Source organism: Leptonotus elevatus, chromosome 17 (assembly GCF_054856555.1).
Source record: "Leptonotus elevatus isolate MCC_2025b chromosome 17, RoL_Lele_1.0, whole genome shotgun sequence".
NCBI classification, from domain to species: domain Eukaryota; kingdom Metazoa; phylum Chordata; class Actinopteri; order Syngnathiformes; family Syngnathidae; genus Leptonotus; species Leptonotus elevatus.
Window position 1 is genome coordinate 13,916,529 of NC_141255.1, and position 15,928 is coordinate 13,932,456.

Below are 15,928 nucleotides of genomic sequence, written 5' to 3' on the forward strand. Positions count from 1 at the left end.
TTCCCCAACCTTGCTTGTAATCTAATTTAGCTATCTTTAAAATTGAGTAATTAATCAAGTAACTCAATTACTTTTTTTAAGGTAAAAAAAATTCCTCTAAGCACACGTCACGTCACAGGATGATCGGTCAGCATAATCATGAGGAGACAGCTGACAATCTGCCCTTTGCTGACGACTTTGCTCACACATTGAGCCCAAACAATAAAAAATAAAATAAAAATAAAAACAGGTGTGTATACACAAATGCAACCCCAAAATCAAATAAATGTGTGTGTGTTCACCTTTACCCGCTTTTCCACAAAACGCTGTTCTCGGCGCACCTGATGGGACTCGCCATTGTTGCCATGACAATGTTGTGATGCGTTTGACTGAGGCCAAGCTACACAACAGGCCACCCATCTGGTCCCCTTTCTGCTGGCCCGTCCGTCCTCGCTCAAATAGACGTGCCAATCACCGTAATTGGCACCCTGCCGCTCAATTGTCCCACTCTGTGGCGAGTGCCACATGCTGACGTCTGGGCCCAGGATGTGCACGTTTGGGTCTTCAGGTGTGTGCGTGTTTCCCCTGCAAACACTGTGTCTCATCTGCTGAAGTTTAGACAAATATATATTTTGCCATTTGGCCTCAAGAATAATGTGCTCACCTTAATAAGTGCGAGGGAGCTCTTTGCTAGTTGGTCCAAAGACTAAAAGTTTTCTCTGCTTGAGAGGCTGTGAAAAATATTTTTTTGCTCTTTTTCTGACACTTCAACTCACAAGGACAAGTGACTTTGTCCTTTGGAAACAAAAATACAAAACCAAAGAGAAATCTATTTGAAAGGACTGAAACGATAAAAAAAAAAGTGTGTGTGTGTGTGTGTGTGTATACAATATAATTGAAATTTGAATGTAAAAACTCAATGTGTCCGTCCAATTTCAAAAAGTAATTTCCATGTCATGTGTCACATGTGTTGCCTAACGGCCCAAATATGAAATGTCTACATTCATGTTTGATTGAGGGCGGAGGACGCATGACACCGTAGACAGGAGGCAAATGACGTAGACATATATTTATAGGAATAAAATTGTACAACATGAGGGCTGCTTGCCAATAGAAAGGTCAGCCCAGAAAACACAAAAAATCCTCTTGAAATAAGTGCAAAATGTTAGAGACATACAACTGTAAAGCATATTTAGAAAGTTTTTTTTGTCCGTTTTCTTTTCTCTTCCAAGCACACAGAAAGACTGACTTATATATATAATGATGTATATATATGTATAGACATTTGTAGCTATGTACAAAAAGAAGTGAGTGGTGCCCAAACAAAAGAAGTGATGAGCGTGCAGGGCAGACGGGAAGCCAACCGAGCAGAAGGAATCCAAAGCACTTGAAGAAGCGTCCCACAGTAAGTAGGAGGGGCCTTCAGGGACAGCCGTCAACATTACACCACGCAAACGCTCTCATTCACACCACTGAAACCCTTTCACATATCAAACCACAACACGGACATATAATACACTTCAAATATGCATTTCCCTCTGTCATATGTAAGTCAGTATTTTACTACTGACAGAGAAAGACACTTCCGTATGCGCGTATGAGAGCATTTCAGTAGTGCGTGTGAGCTTTTGAGTAGTGTGTGAGAGTTTCATTTGTGTATATGAGTGAACAAAATGCAGTTTTGTGAAATAAAAAAGAAAAGAAAAACAACACTTTATTGATGGCATTTCAGTCAAATGTGAGGGTTTCGCTTGGGTATATTAAAAACAGAAAGTTACTTAAAAAAAAATCATGTGAGACCATTTCAATATTGTAGTGTGAGAGAGTTTCAGTACTGTGTGTGTGAGACCGAAATAAACCTAAAGTAGACATTTGTAACATGGAGAAATGGTGTGTGAAGGCTGAGTGAAAAAACATTGGAATGATGTGGAATGATTTGGAATGATAAAATGTTGAAGTTGGAAGGGTTTCAATCGTAAGTAATGTTGAGGGAGGAGTGAATAATGCAGAATACGGTTTGTCCTAATTTGCAATTTTTTTGTGGTGAAAATTTTTGAATTTTTGGTATGTGTAAATTTTTGGCCTGTTGAAAAGCGTTCCCAATGTGCGTGAATGGTTTCAATTTCAAAAGGTAAACGTGTTGTGCCAAATGTGCCTTTGGGAATAAATGCTTTTTGGGGAAAATTGGGCTTAAATAGGAATGAACGGTCAATTGTTTGATAAAAAATTTTGAATTTTGGAAAAACTGTGAATATTTGGAATAGGGAAACTACTGGCCCCCATTGCGTATACGTTTTTCAAATATGTTGAATTTGGAATGATGTGAATCGGATGGGTTATGTTGAAGGAGATGCATGTCAAACAAGTGGGAGGAATACAAAATGAGAATAATTACACCCCTGACACCGCCTCCTATGCAACACACACACACAGACACAGACACACACACGCACACACTCTTTTCTTCCAGCGCGAAGTGAGAGTGAATGTTATCGCGTTGAGTGCATGAGGGCGCATGAGCCTCCAGAGCTCCATCACTGCGCTCAATATTTGATGGCGCCACGTGGGAATAATTATGGACAATATGACGGTGTTGAAACAGCGGCCCGATAAATCTTTTTTTTTTTTTTTTTTTAAACATCACCATATACAGAAGTCACCATTTTCTTTCAGCCCAGCAGATGTTGCTTTGGAGAAAAAGAAAGTGCGTGTGAGGGGAGAGATCCATGAAAGAGCGGAGGGTGCTGCATTAGATAAAGAAATAAGCAACTCAAATTGAGTTGCGCTCACTGAAGGCTTTCCCGGTGAAGCCAGTGGAGTCGGCATGAAAAAAAACTGCATTTGACTGGAGACAATGAGGCTGTTGTAGGCAAGCCTGTCACTCCCACGGAGGTTCACCAAGTTGCAAACATAAAGTGCTTTTTGAAGGTGGGCAACAAGTTGGAGATGGTTTGGACGTCGTTTGAACAGGAACACACAAGAACAAAAACACCCATTTGAAATATTTGTTTTTTTCCGCACTGTATGAAATGTCAGTGGGACATTTACAAATTGCAAATTAGAACCCGAAGTGTTCTATTTTGAGCGCGCCAAATGTGTTGGGAGAATTTTTCTTTTTTTTCTTCTTTATGAATGCCATGAATTGGCACTGCAGTCTACATGCTTTCAAAATTACAAAGATAAAAAATGTTTCCAGTGAATCCACACCAATTGGCAGTTGTTGTTTTTTCTTCTGAAATCTATCCTCAGCTATTCTCTGGAAAACGTACACATTTTCAAAGTTTCTGGGTATTTTTGTGTTGGTTTGTAAGGCCCTGAGATGCCACAAGGCTGCAGGTGCCAAAAGGCCTGCTCATACCAAGCAAATACAGTGGAGCCCGGCAATTCGTGGGGCATGCTGACTAAACAAAATGTGGGGATTATTACATTTTTAGCGCACACGCACAACCAATACATATATAGATCAGGGATGTTCTATACCACTTTTTTTTTTTTTGGACCAGTACTGATACCAAATAAAGATACCACTAGTATATAAATTCCACCCCCCCCCCCTAAAAAAAAAAGACATAATTTTCTATATAATCCAATACAGCATTTTCCCTTCAAATTGCATGAAATTAATGGCAAATTGATATTCTTCTCATTTCTAATTTTTATTTCCTGATCATAAAATGGCCACAAGAGGGTGGCCGAGGCTGGTATCGGGCACAGTCGCAAGTACCGATACTTTAAAATAAGGATGGTATCGTCACAGATACTTGGTATCAGTTCTTGCCCATCCCTAATAAATATATATATATATATATATATATATATATATATATATATACACCCCCCCCAAAAAAAATCCAATGTAAAATGTATGAATAGGTGCCAAACGGCGATTATGCAGGGGTCCACTGTAGTTGGTGTCAAGGAAGTAAGTTGAAGAGATACATGTGGACTGTTGTAAGACCTTGCAAATCGGAGAGGAGCTAAGTTTAGCCTGGGCTGTTACACTTCTCGTGCCTTTGTAAGAAAACTATCAGAACTAGAGCTAGCACAGTATTAATTCACGCACAAAACAAGCAAATCAAGAACCACAAACAAATTTAAATAACATATTTAAATGCTACAATTGTTTTTTTTTCCTAGCATAGGCCGTGTTTGGAACCACGCACGCATTCCCTATTCACTATATAGGATTATTTTTTTTTCATTACAGACTCTGTATATGGTAACTTGACTCATTAGTGAAATGGAAATTAGTTGTATTTTGTCATCGCTGCTGCATAATTCCGACAGCAGATCAAGCAACGTCAGTTTGTGGAACTCCTGTTATAAATATTCAATAAATAACATGCTATTGTTTGAAGTTGAGTGTACAAGTACAAGTATTTGGAAAAATGAATACTGTACAAAGCCCTATATGTCTCTGATGGGATGTGGCTCCCTCTAGTGGTGTGCAAAAGCATCTCTGAATTAAACTTTCACTTTTGTGGAATCTAGTAAAGTTATGAATAAGTATGGTTCAGTTTTAGTTCATGTTTACATTTGCATTTCATCTTTCACAATTTAAGTTACATTTTATATGCGATATATTTAATTGAATCATTATTAATTACAGTTTTCATGTAATATTTTTGAGAAATTTTGTGGTTTAAAATAACAATTAAATTCTAAAATAACAATAAAAAATTTGGACGGATACTCACAAATTTTAATCTTGCTCATTTGTTTTGCTTTTCAGTTGCAAGTTATTAAACTGACGTCATTTCCCCTCATTTCAAAGGGGCAAGCGAAAGTTTGGCAAAGATTTTTGGATGGGTGCAGGGGGCCGCTGCCCCGTTGCCCCCCCTCAACCCCCCTTGATCACGCCACTGCGCTTACTGCACATTTGAACCCTGCAAAACGGCAAAGTCACTATAGTGAATAGGGAGTCATTTCCAACACAACCTCAGTATTTCTTCTAGATTTTCACAGCACCAAAACCACTTAATGCTGTTTTGGCTCTCATTCTACGCTCACCTCTCACACACTCACACACACACACACACATTGGACAAAAGCATATAAAACCAGCAGGGAGAGTCTATGACATGAGTCACATTATAGCCTTCATCTCTCGGAAGTCATTTTAAGAAACTGTTTTCTTGCCTCCGAGATCCGACTCTTTCCGGTCCATCCTCATATACGGCTCGAAGGCCGAGGAGCCGCAGCCGTAGGCAGAGGTCAGCTCGTGATGCGCGCCGCCCAGGAGAGGCACGGAGAAGCAGAGGGAGCGCGGAATAGCCGGCCGAGGGGATGGCGGAGTGCCGGCCAACGTGTGCAGGGGGAGCCCGAAGGTGGCCGCGGGGAGGGAGCCGGGAGGGGAGGCGGAGGCCCCTCCGCCGGCCCCGGGGCTACTCAGCAGAGAGCCGTTGGCGGGAGGAGCCAGGAGGTGGGTCGGGGTGGGCGGCGCGGGGCCCGACAAGAGGCGCCCCTGCTCCAGGAGACGCAGGATGTTGCAGGTGGCCAAAGACTCGGAAGAAGAGGATGCGCGCTTGTCCGAATCCTTGCTGGTGTCCTTCTTCTGTTTGGTCCGACGGTTTTGGAACCACACCTTCACCTGCAGTGGCCAGCACACAAACAAACGTCAACAATTTCATGTCGGTCCTTGTGAACCCTTCCTGGCATCTTCGATCACCAGCTCCTGTACAGGCTCTTGGTGAGCCCTGCTTGGTGCACACATGCAAACATCACGGAATGTCCATGGACATTTTCATGAACTAAAACATCTGTTGCTCATTCAGTCTTTCAGCGCCATGTTAAAGAACAGCAGAATGTGCACAAAGTGGATATGTACTCTATATACAGTATTTATGGTCGCATGCTTGCTAACCCATCCAGCATTCAGGATGTTTGCGCAAGGTGTACTATTTTGCAACAACAAAGTGTTGAGCGAGATTCAACTGTTGGCCAAAATGCAAGGCGAGATTGTACTTCAGGCAAACCACTTTAAAGAAAGACAATTTTACGTAGGACAATGTGGAAGTAATGCGTCTGCTAATTAGAAAAAGTCAAAGTCCATTAGCCTAATACTAATATATCATGCAAAATTTTAGAGAGTAGCTACCCTATATATATATATATATATCATTTTAAAAATAATTTTAAAAAAAATATCTAATTAGCAGCTTTGTAATTAATATTTCGTTTTAATCATGTAACATAAATAATGTTATATGGTCCTAAAAAGACCAAGCTCAATTTGCATTATATGTTAGCATTACGCTAGTGGACTTTTGTTAGATGAATTGATATGATTGAGTTGATTTATTTCAATATATGCGCTCCGAAATATCTATTGTTAAAATGTATTTTGTTTTATGTGTCAGTTTTACAGTAAGCGCCTTGAAGCAAGCATGCTATTTGGAGAACTGATCTAGCATGAAAATGAGAACAGGCGCAAGGGAACATATAAAACGTATCACATATAAAAGTAAAATACGTTGTATTGATATACATGTTTCAAAGCTAACTGTTTTTAAAAATGAAATGATTTGTCAATTTTAAACTTAAATACAACTGAACTGTACTCAGGTGGTGATTCTTTAGCGTACCACCAGATGGAGCATCCGCATCCATTTAGAAACTCACTGGGACAGATTGATGGTGAAATCTAATCGGCAAACTCTTCCCGCCATTCTCATACAGCGTGTGGTGCATCGTGCAGAGGGCACGGTGATGGCATGAAAAGAAAAGTGGATCCCGAGCAAATGGCACGCCGATCCCTGCCCCCAAGAAGACGGTTACGTGAGACGGTATCAGTGCACAGTGAGGGCGGAGTCATCGCTCACTTGGGCAAGTGAGCTTATGAGTCAGCTGGCGGCCATGATGCCAATAATGGAATCGCGCAGTGGCTCGGAGAAACAATCCAAAGCCAGGGAAAAGTCTAACACTCAAGGTTCTATGAAAAGCTCTTACTACGCATCCGGGCGGGGCGGGGCCTATGCTACTATCCATGGCGAGGGATTTGATTGGAGGGGAATTGATGAGAGGAGAAGAAAGCAAATCTGCCTTTGGTACATTACACTATTGCACGTAAATCCTTTTTAATGGGATCCAGGGTTCAGCGCTGGGCCACAGATTACCAAGGGGATGTGGATCTGGCGTGACCTGCATTTTGCCCCGGGCAGGCCTCGCCCCATGCGCCCCGCCTCCCGATGCACTCGCAACTTTGCCTCTACAGCTGCAAAAAAATCTGCATAGAAATCACTTGGTGGGAAGTAACTAAGTAAACATATTTCGCTACTGTGCTTAAGGACATTTATCAGGGACCTCTATTTTATTGGATTTTTTTTTTTTGTGCTTGTGTGCAAAAATCTTAACGTAGCATTATGCTAACCCTAAGCCTAAGCCAACCCTCACCTTCACAGATTCAAAAGCAACATCTAAATTGTTGGAGTGGAGCGGAAAAAAAAGGGAGCAGCATCACGGGGGTTAAATTCAAGGGCAGCGTTACACAAGCGGGTCAGTCGGGCAGAGGTCAGCCAATCAGGTGCCACGGAAACGCACAGCTGCAAAAAAAAAAAGTGTAAGCCAGATCAAGACAGCGAAATCCACGACGACAGCAATTGTGTCGACTGTTAGAAAGTCTAACAAGAAGATCTTTCCCACTATCTCTCCCGGAAGCCCCGATCCCAGTCAGGTGACGTTCCACTGTGCAGTGTGTATGTGAATAACAAACTCTCTCTGATTTGGTACAAAATATGGATTAGTCAATTTGTTGTTGACAGAAAACTAGTTATGAAGGAAAACTGAACATGGCAGTAACTAAAAGATCCAACATAGTGAGTGGCAGTTTGTCCGACTCTGGGATTGGGCCAGGTGGGAGCTTCATTTCCAAACAAATAAAGCCCCATTTTTACTTGGACAAAAGGCTGAATTGTGTGAAGGCTGACTCCTAGTTTTTTTCATGCATCTCCTTCCACATAATTAATCCCATTCATATCATTCCAATTTCAACCATTTTCATCATAGGCGCTATTATTTTTCTCATTCCAAAAAGTCATAATTTTGCCAAAATTCAACATTTTCAACCAAAAATTTATTACCAATGAGACGTTGAGCAAAACAGATTCACATCATTTCCATTTGAAATTCAAAACATTCCCTTCAATTTACCTTAGGAACCATTTTCAAAATTCCCGCGCACCAATAATTCCACCACTAAAATTCTCACACACAAAAAAAAATCTCTATTTATTCACAATGATGCGTTGAACAAAACAGATCGACGTCGTTCCCGTTTGAAATTCAAAATATTCCGCTAATTCAACTCACCTTACACTTTTTAACATGCCCCACAAAAAAAATCCTCATTCATTCCCAATGACACGTAAAAAAAACCCATCAATTTAATTCAATTTCATTTGACATCATTCTATATCTTTCGACATCACTCCATATAATTCCATATCATTCCACATTTTTCATTCAGCTTTTCAGCCTTCACACTAAAAATTTAGAGTTTTTCAATGATTTTGTACTTTTTTTTTTATATATATATATATGTAACGGCACATTTTCCAGAATTAAAGACATATTCTTACAAGAATATAGTTGTGTTTTTTAAATTGCTTTACTGGAATATGACCAATCAGAAATGATGACTTCAACTTCCAAGTAAATTGGAAGTTGATGACGTTGTATCCCGACAAAAGAGGTATTGTCTCGCTCTTGTCAAGATTTCAACTGAAATTGGTAAAAAAAAAAAAAGAGTCTTTTGACAAGCTAGCGACCTTTCAAGATGTCACCGGGAGCGGTCGCCATCAGGTTCAGCTGGGGGTTAACCCCGTCTTATAGAAGGGCTGATAGATATGGCTGCCCTAATCCGTCCTTAGCACAAAAGCACTTGGGACAGTTATGAGGCCCACCGCCCTTCCCCCTCACAATGCCACACACTGTCCATAGGGGGCGCTCTCATCACATCACACGCTCAGGTGATCTTCTTGCCACAGCTGGGAAACTCGCTGATCACTTGAGAAGACAAAGAACCAGACCCAGCCGCAAGCTTTTACGATTGCAGGACAGTTCGATTTTAAAGTGCAATAATTGGATTCGATTTGTTGTGATTACAATTCAATTCGATACGGGACGGCTCAAATGGAGAGAGTACGATGCAATCAGTTCCTTGTTGTCACCCTACATGCATATGAATGAACTCAAAATGAAAGAAACATGATGGACTTTTTTTTTTAAGATTGTGAACCGGATCAGATTGCAAGTTGAATACATAAAATATACAGAGCCCCCTCGTTTTTCCGTCCTCTGATTGGTTCAGAGCTATTTGGGTGGGATTTCATTAGAGTAAAAGAAGCAGGGAAGAGGACAACGAAGTGTACACGAGTGAAAATTATTTTTCAAAAAATTGACAATGTGAGGATTAGCTGGACAACATTTGTAGCTGGCTAGCTTGTTTCAATCCGGTAAAGTTATTCACAACTTTCACTGTGGCAAAAACTACGTACTGTAGCTGGGTTTTTTTTGTATCCTTATACATGCTATGAGAAAAATGACTGAACTGTTGTGACGAGATTTGGAGTTGACTGTTGTAATTGGGCCGAATGGACGGATGTTGTAACTTGTAATGGACGATAAACAGTTGGTAATGATTTTATTGCTGTGACCAGCGGCTCTCCTGCGATAGCGTTATTTTGCCGTGAACACCTCTGATTGGTCAATCGCCGTAGATGGACAGTATTGCAAGCACTTAGCTTAGCGGTTAGCATCGCAAAGTTGCTGGTCGCGCAAAACTATTTTTCTGCTTATCATGTGTTAACCCTTTTAGAGACTTTTAAAAGATTTATCTTAGCCCTTTTTAGATTGTTTAATTATAATAGTATTGAAGTTTCGTCTTGGTATTTGAGTTTTTCGAGCGAATTATTCAACTTAAAATGTGTTATTGAACTGTACTGGCACCAAACTCAAGACCACATTTTGTGGCCCACAAATGCAAATAAATCACGTATCTGCTGCATGCTTCTTGCTAAATTGACGCTATTTTTTAATTTTGGAAAACAATCTGTATCAAAATTTGAGTTGCTTTTCAATTTTCACCAAATTTCCTTTTAACGTAAAGTGAAGTCCAAAGTTGCATCTGTCCCAACGCCAAACATAGTCACACCAAGCCAAGGCCTCTACCTCATTTCCTGTCGCCAACATGGGGACAATGGCGCCACTATGCGTCATGGCGGCTGCTTCGTCTCGCCAGACGCTGTCCGCTTAGGACAATACACACACGGACCGCGTCGAGACACGCGACTGCCGTCATGTCGCGTCCAGGCTGGAACACAAGGCCACCACTTGACCAAACTAGCAACAAACATGCTCACACATGTGCCTTGAAGTCACTAACAAGTGACAGGCCGTCAGGCCACACCCCTGACTGGTCGCCAGCCAACGGCAGGACGGATAGCGTGGATGTAGAAGGTCCACGTACCTCTGTTAAAATGTTGTCAGGAAAAGTCTAGTACAACAACGGAACTTTATTTGGGGTTAACTGCAGTTTCCTCCCAAAACACATGATATACGTTCATTGAAGTTTAGTCGAAATTGTCTGTAAGTGTGAATTTAACCTCTTTTAATAGACCCAAACTACATAAATCAAATGTCCGACTGAATAAATTAGGTTCATCCAAGCCAAGTCAATTAAGTTCAATACTTGGTAATTGAGTTAAATTACGGTGACATTAAGAGAGACCAATAGAATTGCTTAATGTTTAAAGAACCAACATTCATCATTAAAAGATTTTATTTTTTTATTTTTTCGGAAGCAGAGGCACTTTTAACAGTGGCAATGCTTGTTAGTTTGAATGGGATTGCTTTAATCTGATCACTTGTGCACCCACATGATGATCGCAGTTTTGTTTTTTGGACTTCCCCTTAACTGACTTTAAAGTTTGAGGTCACATTCATGGTGAGAAAAAAATATTGGTCACTTTTTATATCACAAACAGAAAGCTGACCTTGAACAGGGTTGTGCAAACTACATTTAAAAACATGGGGGGGGGGGGGGTGATCAGGTTAAGTCCTAATGATAAATTAATTCCAGGAAAGAGATCTTAACCCCCCCCCAAAAAAATAAACCCTAAAAAATACTCCTTTAGTTTTTGTTTTTGTTGGTACAGAGATGTCAGATTACTCACAATCATATCAGAGCTTTTAACTGGCCAAATGCAAACACAATGAATGATAATATTTAGTCATTTTCGAGGAAAGGAGGAGGAAAATGAAGTGAATTTAGTTCAATGATAAAACAATATCAGGGGAAAAAATTGCCTACTGTTAGATTTTAGGTCTTTAGTTAAATAACGTATTGGCATTTAGAAGCGAACTAAGCATGACAAAATATATGATATACATGTTTTTTTTAATTATTATTATTTCTTGCTAGAGTCTCATTTGTGCGGAGAAAACGTTTTCGTTTGTTTAGAGTTCAACCAACGAGAGAAAAATGCAGAAATAAATATGTTTGCGCTATTTTTTTTTAAACTGCAAAAAGCGATTTAAAAAAACCCTGAAAAACACAAGTGTGACGATAAAAAAAACCACGCTGGCTGTGTGAAGCGGGGGCCTTCGATTGGGCCACGAGTCAATTAGGCGGCCGGAGCGAGCCAAAGAGGAGTCCACCTGACAGCGGTGTCTTCATGTAGTGGGCGTGTTGGGTGCTCTCTCTCACCTGGGTCTCTGACAGGTTGAGCTGGCGGGCCAGCTCGGTGCGCTCCCGGCCCACCACGTACTGACACCGCTGGAACTCCACCTCCAGCCGATACAGCTGCTCGGCCGTGAACGAGGTCCGGGTTCGCTTGGGCCGGTCCAGGTCCAGGCCCTTGGGCAGCACGATCTCCCGGATGGTGCCTTTGGCGTCTGCGTGCGCGCGCGGCGACAAGACGTTAGTTAGAAGAGCATACTGACGTCATCATCATCATTGTTGTTAGCAGTATAGACACATTAAAATGCTTTCAATCTATAAAAATATAACCACTACTACTTTTTAAATCAATAATATGATAGTGATGATATACGGTCTGTAAATGTAATATAATATATACAATTTTGTCAATAACAGGAAAAACAATATTTTATAGTGGCAGTAAAGAAAAGCTGCACAAATAATTGAATTTATAATATTGTTATATTACTTCATTACAGTAATTTTCATTCACTCAATTACTCATTACACAAACTATTAATACTAGTAATAATTTACTGATAATAACATTATTTATATTTCTAATACTACTACAACAACAAAAAATGTGTGTATTAGACAACAAATATTAGGTCAAGGTGAACAATTCCTATTACATTAGTATTTTACTCATGTAAAAACAATACAATTTATAATAATAATAATAATAACAATAATAATTATTATTACTATAATTATAATTAGTAGTAGTAGTAGCAGCAGCATAAACAAAGTTTAAATGTAAAATATTGTTACTACTACAACTGCACCTAATAATAATAATAATTATTATTATTATTATAATAATATAGGAAGATACACACTAAATTCGTAGAGTACATTTTACTCTAAAAATGTCTATATTTGGTCCCAGTCCAAACTGAAAAATTTACACTTTTTACATTACATTTATTTATTCTGAATATTTTACACTCTTCTAACATTAGTCAATAATTGTAATAGTATGATCATATGACAATGATAACAATAACGATAACATCATAATTATTATTATTATTATCATTATTACTATAGCAATTATAGTAGAAACAATATTTCAACGTGACTACTAAAACTACTACTACTATAAAATAAATAAATAAATAAATAATAATAACAATAATAATGGATTCTTGAGTGAAGACAGTGAAATATGACATCATAATTATTATTATTATCATTATTACTATAGCAATTATAGTAGAAACAATATATCAACGTGACTACTAAAACTACTACTACTATAAAATAAATAAATAAATAAATAATAATAACAATAATAATGGACTTGAGTGAAGACAGTGAAATATGTGTAACTCTTTGAGCTGCGCTGTTGCTGTTTTTATGACTCATTCATTATTAGACATTATAGTACAAATAAAAATATCCATATATACACATTATGTATGATGACGTTTTGTTTCTGTATCGAAAAAGAGATCATATCGATCTTTTTTTTTCCCTCCCATGCATGAATTTATGCTGTAAGAGGCAGACATTGATGTGTCTTTTTGTTGCTGTTGGTCAGACAGAGCTGCTCTTTGTCCACACGTTTCAACTCATGAAATATGGAAGCTGTGCAACTAAAAAAAATGAAGAGCCGTCCCTGAATAAAATATGATTGAAGCAAAATAGCTGAAATGAGCCAATAACGCGTGTAGGATGGGGGGGGGGGACAAACGTGAACCTAATTATCTTCTTCATTGTTTTCTTTTTGCGCACTTTGACGGCAAAGTGAAGCGCACATTCAAACTAGCAGAAAAAAAAGAGAAACACAACCAAAGCGAATGCGCTGAACTCTCCGTGACCCCTTAGCATTAAGGAAAAAAAATGCAAACAAATCCACGGAACCACAAACCATTCATCGGTGGAATAAAACTAATCAGTAACAACCCATTTTCGATCCACAAATTGTATCGCAAATTATTTATTTAAATGTTTTGACCTCACATTAAACTATTTCGCGTAAGGGCGTTTAAAAAAATATTATTAAAAAAACACACACACACCCTATACACACACTAAACGTTTTTATTCTATATAGTAGCTTGCACTTGGACCAATTGTATTTGTTTTGCTTTGTTTTGTTTTTTTCATTTCATTTCATTGGTTGTCCTTCTATCTGCTTTCGATTTATGGTCTTGTACTGAATGTATTTATGATGATGATGATGATGATGGTTATTATTTTTGCTCTGTGGTGGCCTCATGGAGGGCGTGGACAGCTGCATGCTAAATTAAATATGCACCCTAAAAAACAAGTTAACATAGGTTAAAAAAAAAAAGGGCAAAAAAAATAAGTCAATGTTATTTTGAAGCCAGTAAGATCTCGTTGTCACACAAAGACCACCAGAACATTTTTTTCTTCTTCTTGCTTGTGTGTCATAAAATTAAACGGACTGTTGGCACATGTTGCATATGTTTTATCCGATTTGATTTTGTTTCGATCAACATTTCGCGAGAGCGGTCCATGCACTCACCCCTGACCAGGATTCTCCGGCAGTACTCGGGGTCGACTCCCAAAAGTTTGTCGTGGCCGTCTTCGCTGGAGGACGTGGGCGTGGATGACGACGTCCCCGGGGTGTCGGACGAGCTGTGGACCGGCGAGCGGCACTTGGCGTTGGCGTCCAACCGCTCCGGACACAGCGGATTGGCTCCGCAGCGGTGGCGGCTCCCGTCGCCCATTGCGGCCTGATCGAACATCTTCCTTCCTTCCTTCTTCTACTTCTTCTCCTCCCGGAGGGGCGCGGGGGGCATGCCCTCCACTCCTCTCCCCCTCGACAAAAAAACCCTTTCAGAGTGGAAGCACCTGCCAGGCAAACGGAGCGGATCTCAGGTGTGTCGCCGGCATGACGCGGAAGTCCGGTTAGGGGAGCCGACCCGGTGAGACTACGGAAGCTGGGAGGTGGCGAAGGAAGTCAAGCAAGGTGCTAAGGAGGGGTGAAGGGTGGTGGTGAGAGGGTCTGGCAGATCTTGGAGGGAGGGGAGGCGGCCCCCCCTCACACACACGCGCGCGCACACGCACACAAATGGGAAGGACTCAAGTGAGTAGAAGAGGCAACTTTCTATAACGCCAAATGCTTGCAGTGAAACCGAAAGGCACCCCACCAGCAATTTCTTATGTCGACGTCTTCCTTTTCGGTTCGTAAAGGCCACTTCGCCGGCTAAGTGACGTCACGTCCGGCTGTGCTCTGATTGGATTTCGTTTCGAAACGGAGCGTGAAGACCTGACACCTTGGTGGGCCCGCAGCCGGAAATCTAAATACGGGCCGACGGGGAATCCCCGCCCCACCCCATCGCACTCTAAAAGACGTATGTCGATACCGTCGTAAATCGAGGAAACCCATGGCGCATTTGCGGCACAATAATTGGAGTTTAAAAAAAAATCAACAGTGAATAGAATTTTTACCCCCCTATACGTAGACTATACGTTTTTAAATATATCATATTAAAGTAATACACAACCATACGCACATTATTGTATGTAATCTATATCAAATTCTATATTAGTATAATAAAGTATAATAGAGTATAATAGTATAATAAAGTGACGTCATTTATAATTCCATACAGTTGACTATAAATCGAATATTATTTTCTAAACAAAATATGTGTTATTATTTTGTATGATTTCTCATTAAATACAATGACATATTTTTTAAATAATTTTTTAATTATGATTAAATGTCATGTACAGTTAAAAAAATAAAGCCTCTAAAATACCATCTCATAATGTTTTACAATTTATGGCAATCTTAGTAAATTTATATCATACATCCTAAACTATCATTTAATCTATTACATTTCTATATTAAGCATCATGTGTGAGCAGTGTTATAAAACTCGCCCATATGTTAAAGTGTGTGTGTGTGTGTGTGTGTGTGTGTGAGAGAGAGATTGTCATTCTAGGTTACTTTATTTTATTTTATTTTTTTGCGTTACTGTACCTTACTTGCAGCTTACGGTGCGTTCAAATGCAGCTCGTCCTCATTTTTGATCATATATTTTATTTGCTATTGCACTAACAAATATCACTTGGTATAGAAAATATAAATACACATTTAAATTGGCACATGACTTCAGAATCCAAAAAAAGGAGTTAATAGCAAGACTTTGTGAAGAAAATGGTGGTGCTTGCAGTAACGAGTGTGCACGGGCCTCCTGTAGGCTAATTGTGTTGTGATGATGTTGAAGGTGCACCATCAACACAACGATGGTGCACCTGCGGCGTGTT

The 15,928-nt window shown here is 39.8% G+C and overlaps 1 protein-coding gene across 1 annotated transcript; it reads right to left on the reverse strand.

Moving 5' to 3' along the window:
* Positions 1-1,029: 1,029 nt before the first annotated feature.
* On the reverse strand, positions 1,030-14,923 carry vax2 (ventral anterior homeobox 2). Its single transcript, XM_086060354.1, has 3 exons — positions 14,175-14,923; positions 11,684-11,871; positions 1,030-5,569 (listed from the first exon to the last, which is right to left on the reverse strand). Exons 1-3 carry the CDS (start codon positions 14,395-14,397, stop codon positions 5,099-5,101), a joined length of 882 nt encoding a protein of 293 aa, XP_085916480.1. The 5' UTR covers positions 14,398-14,923; the 3' UTR covers positions 1,030-5,098.
* Positions 14,924-15,928: the final 1,005 nt, after the last annotated feature.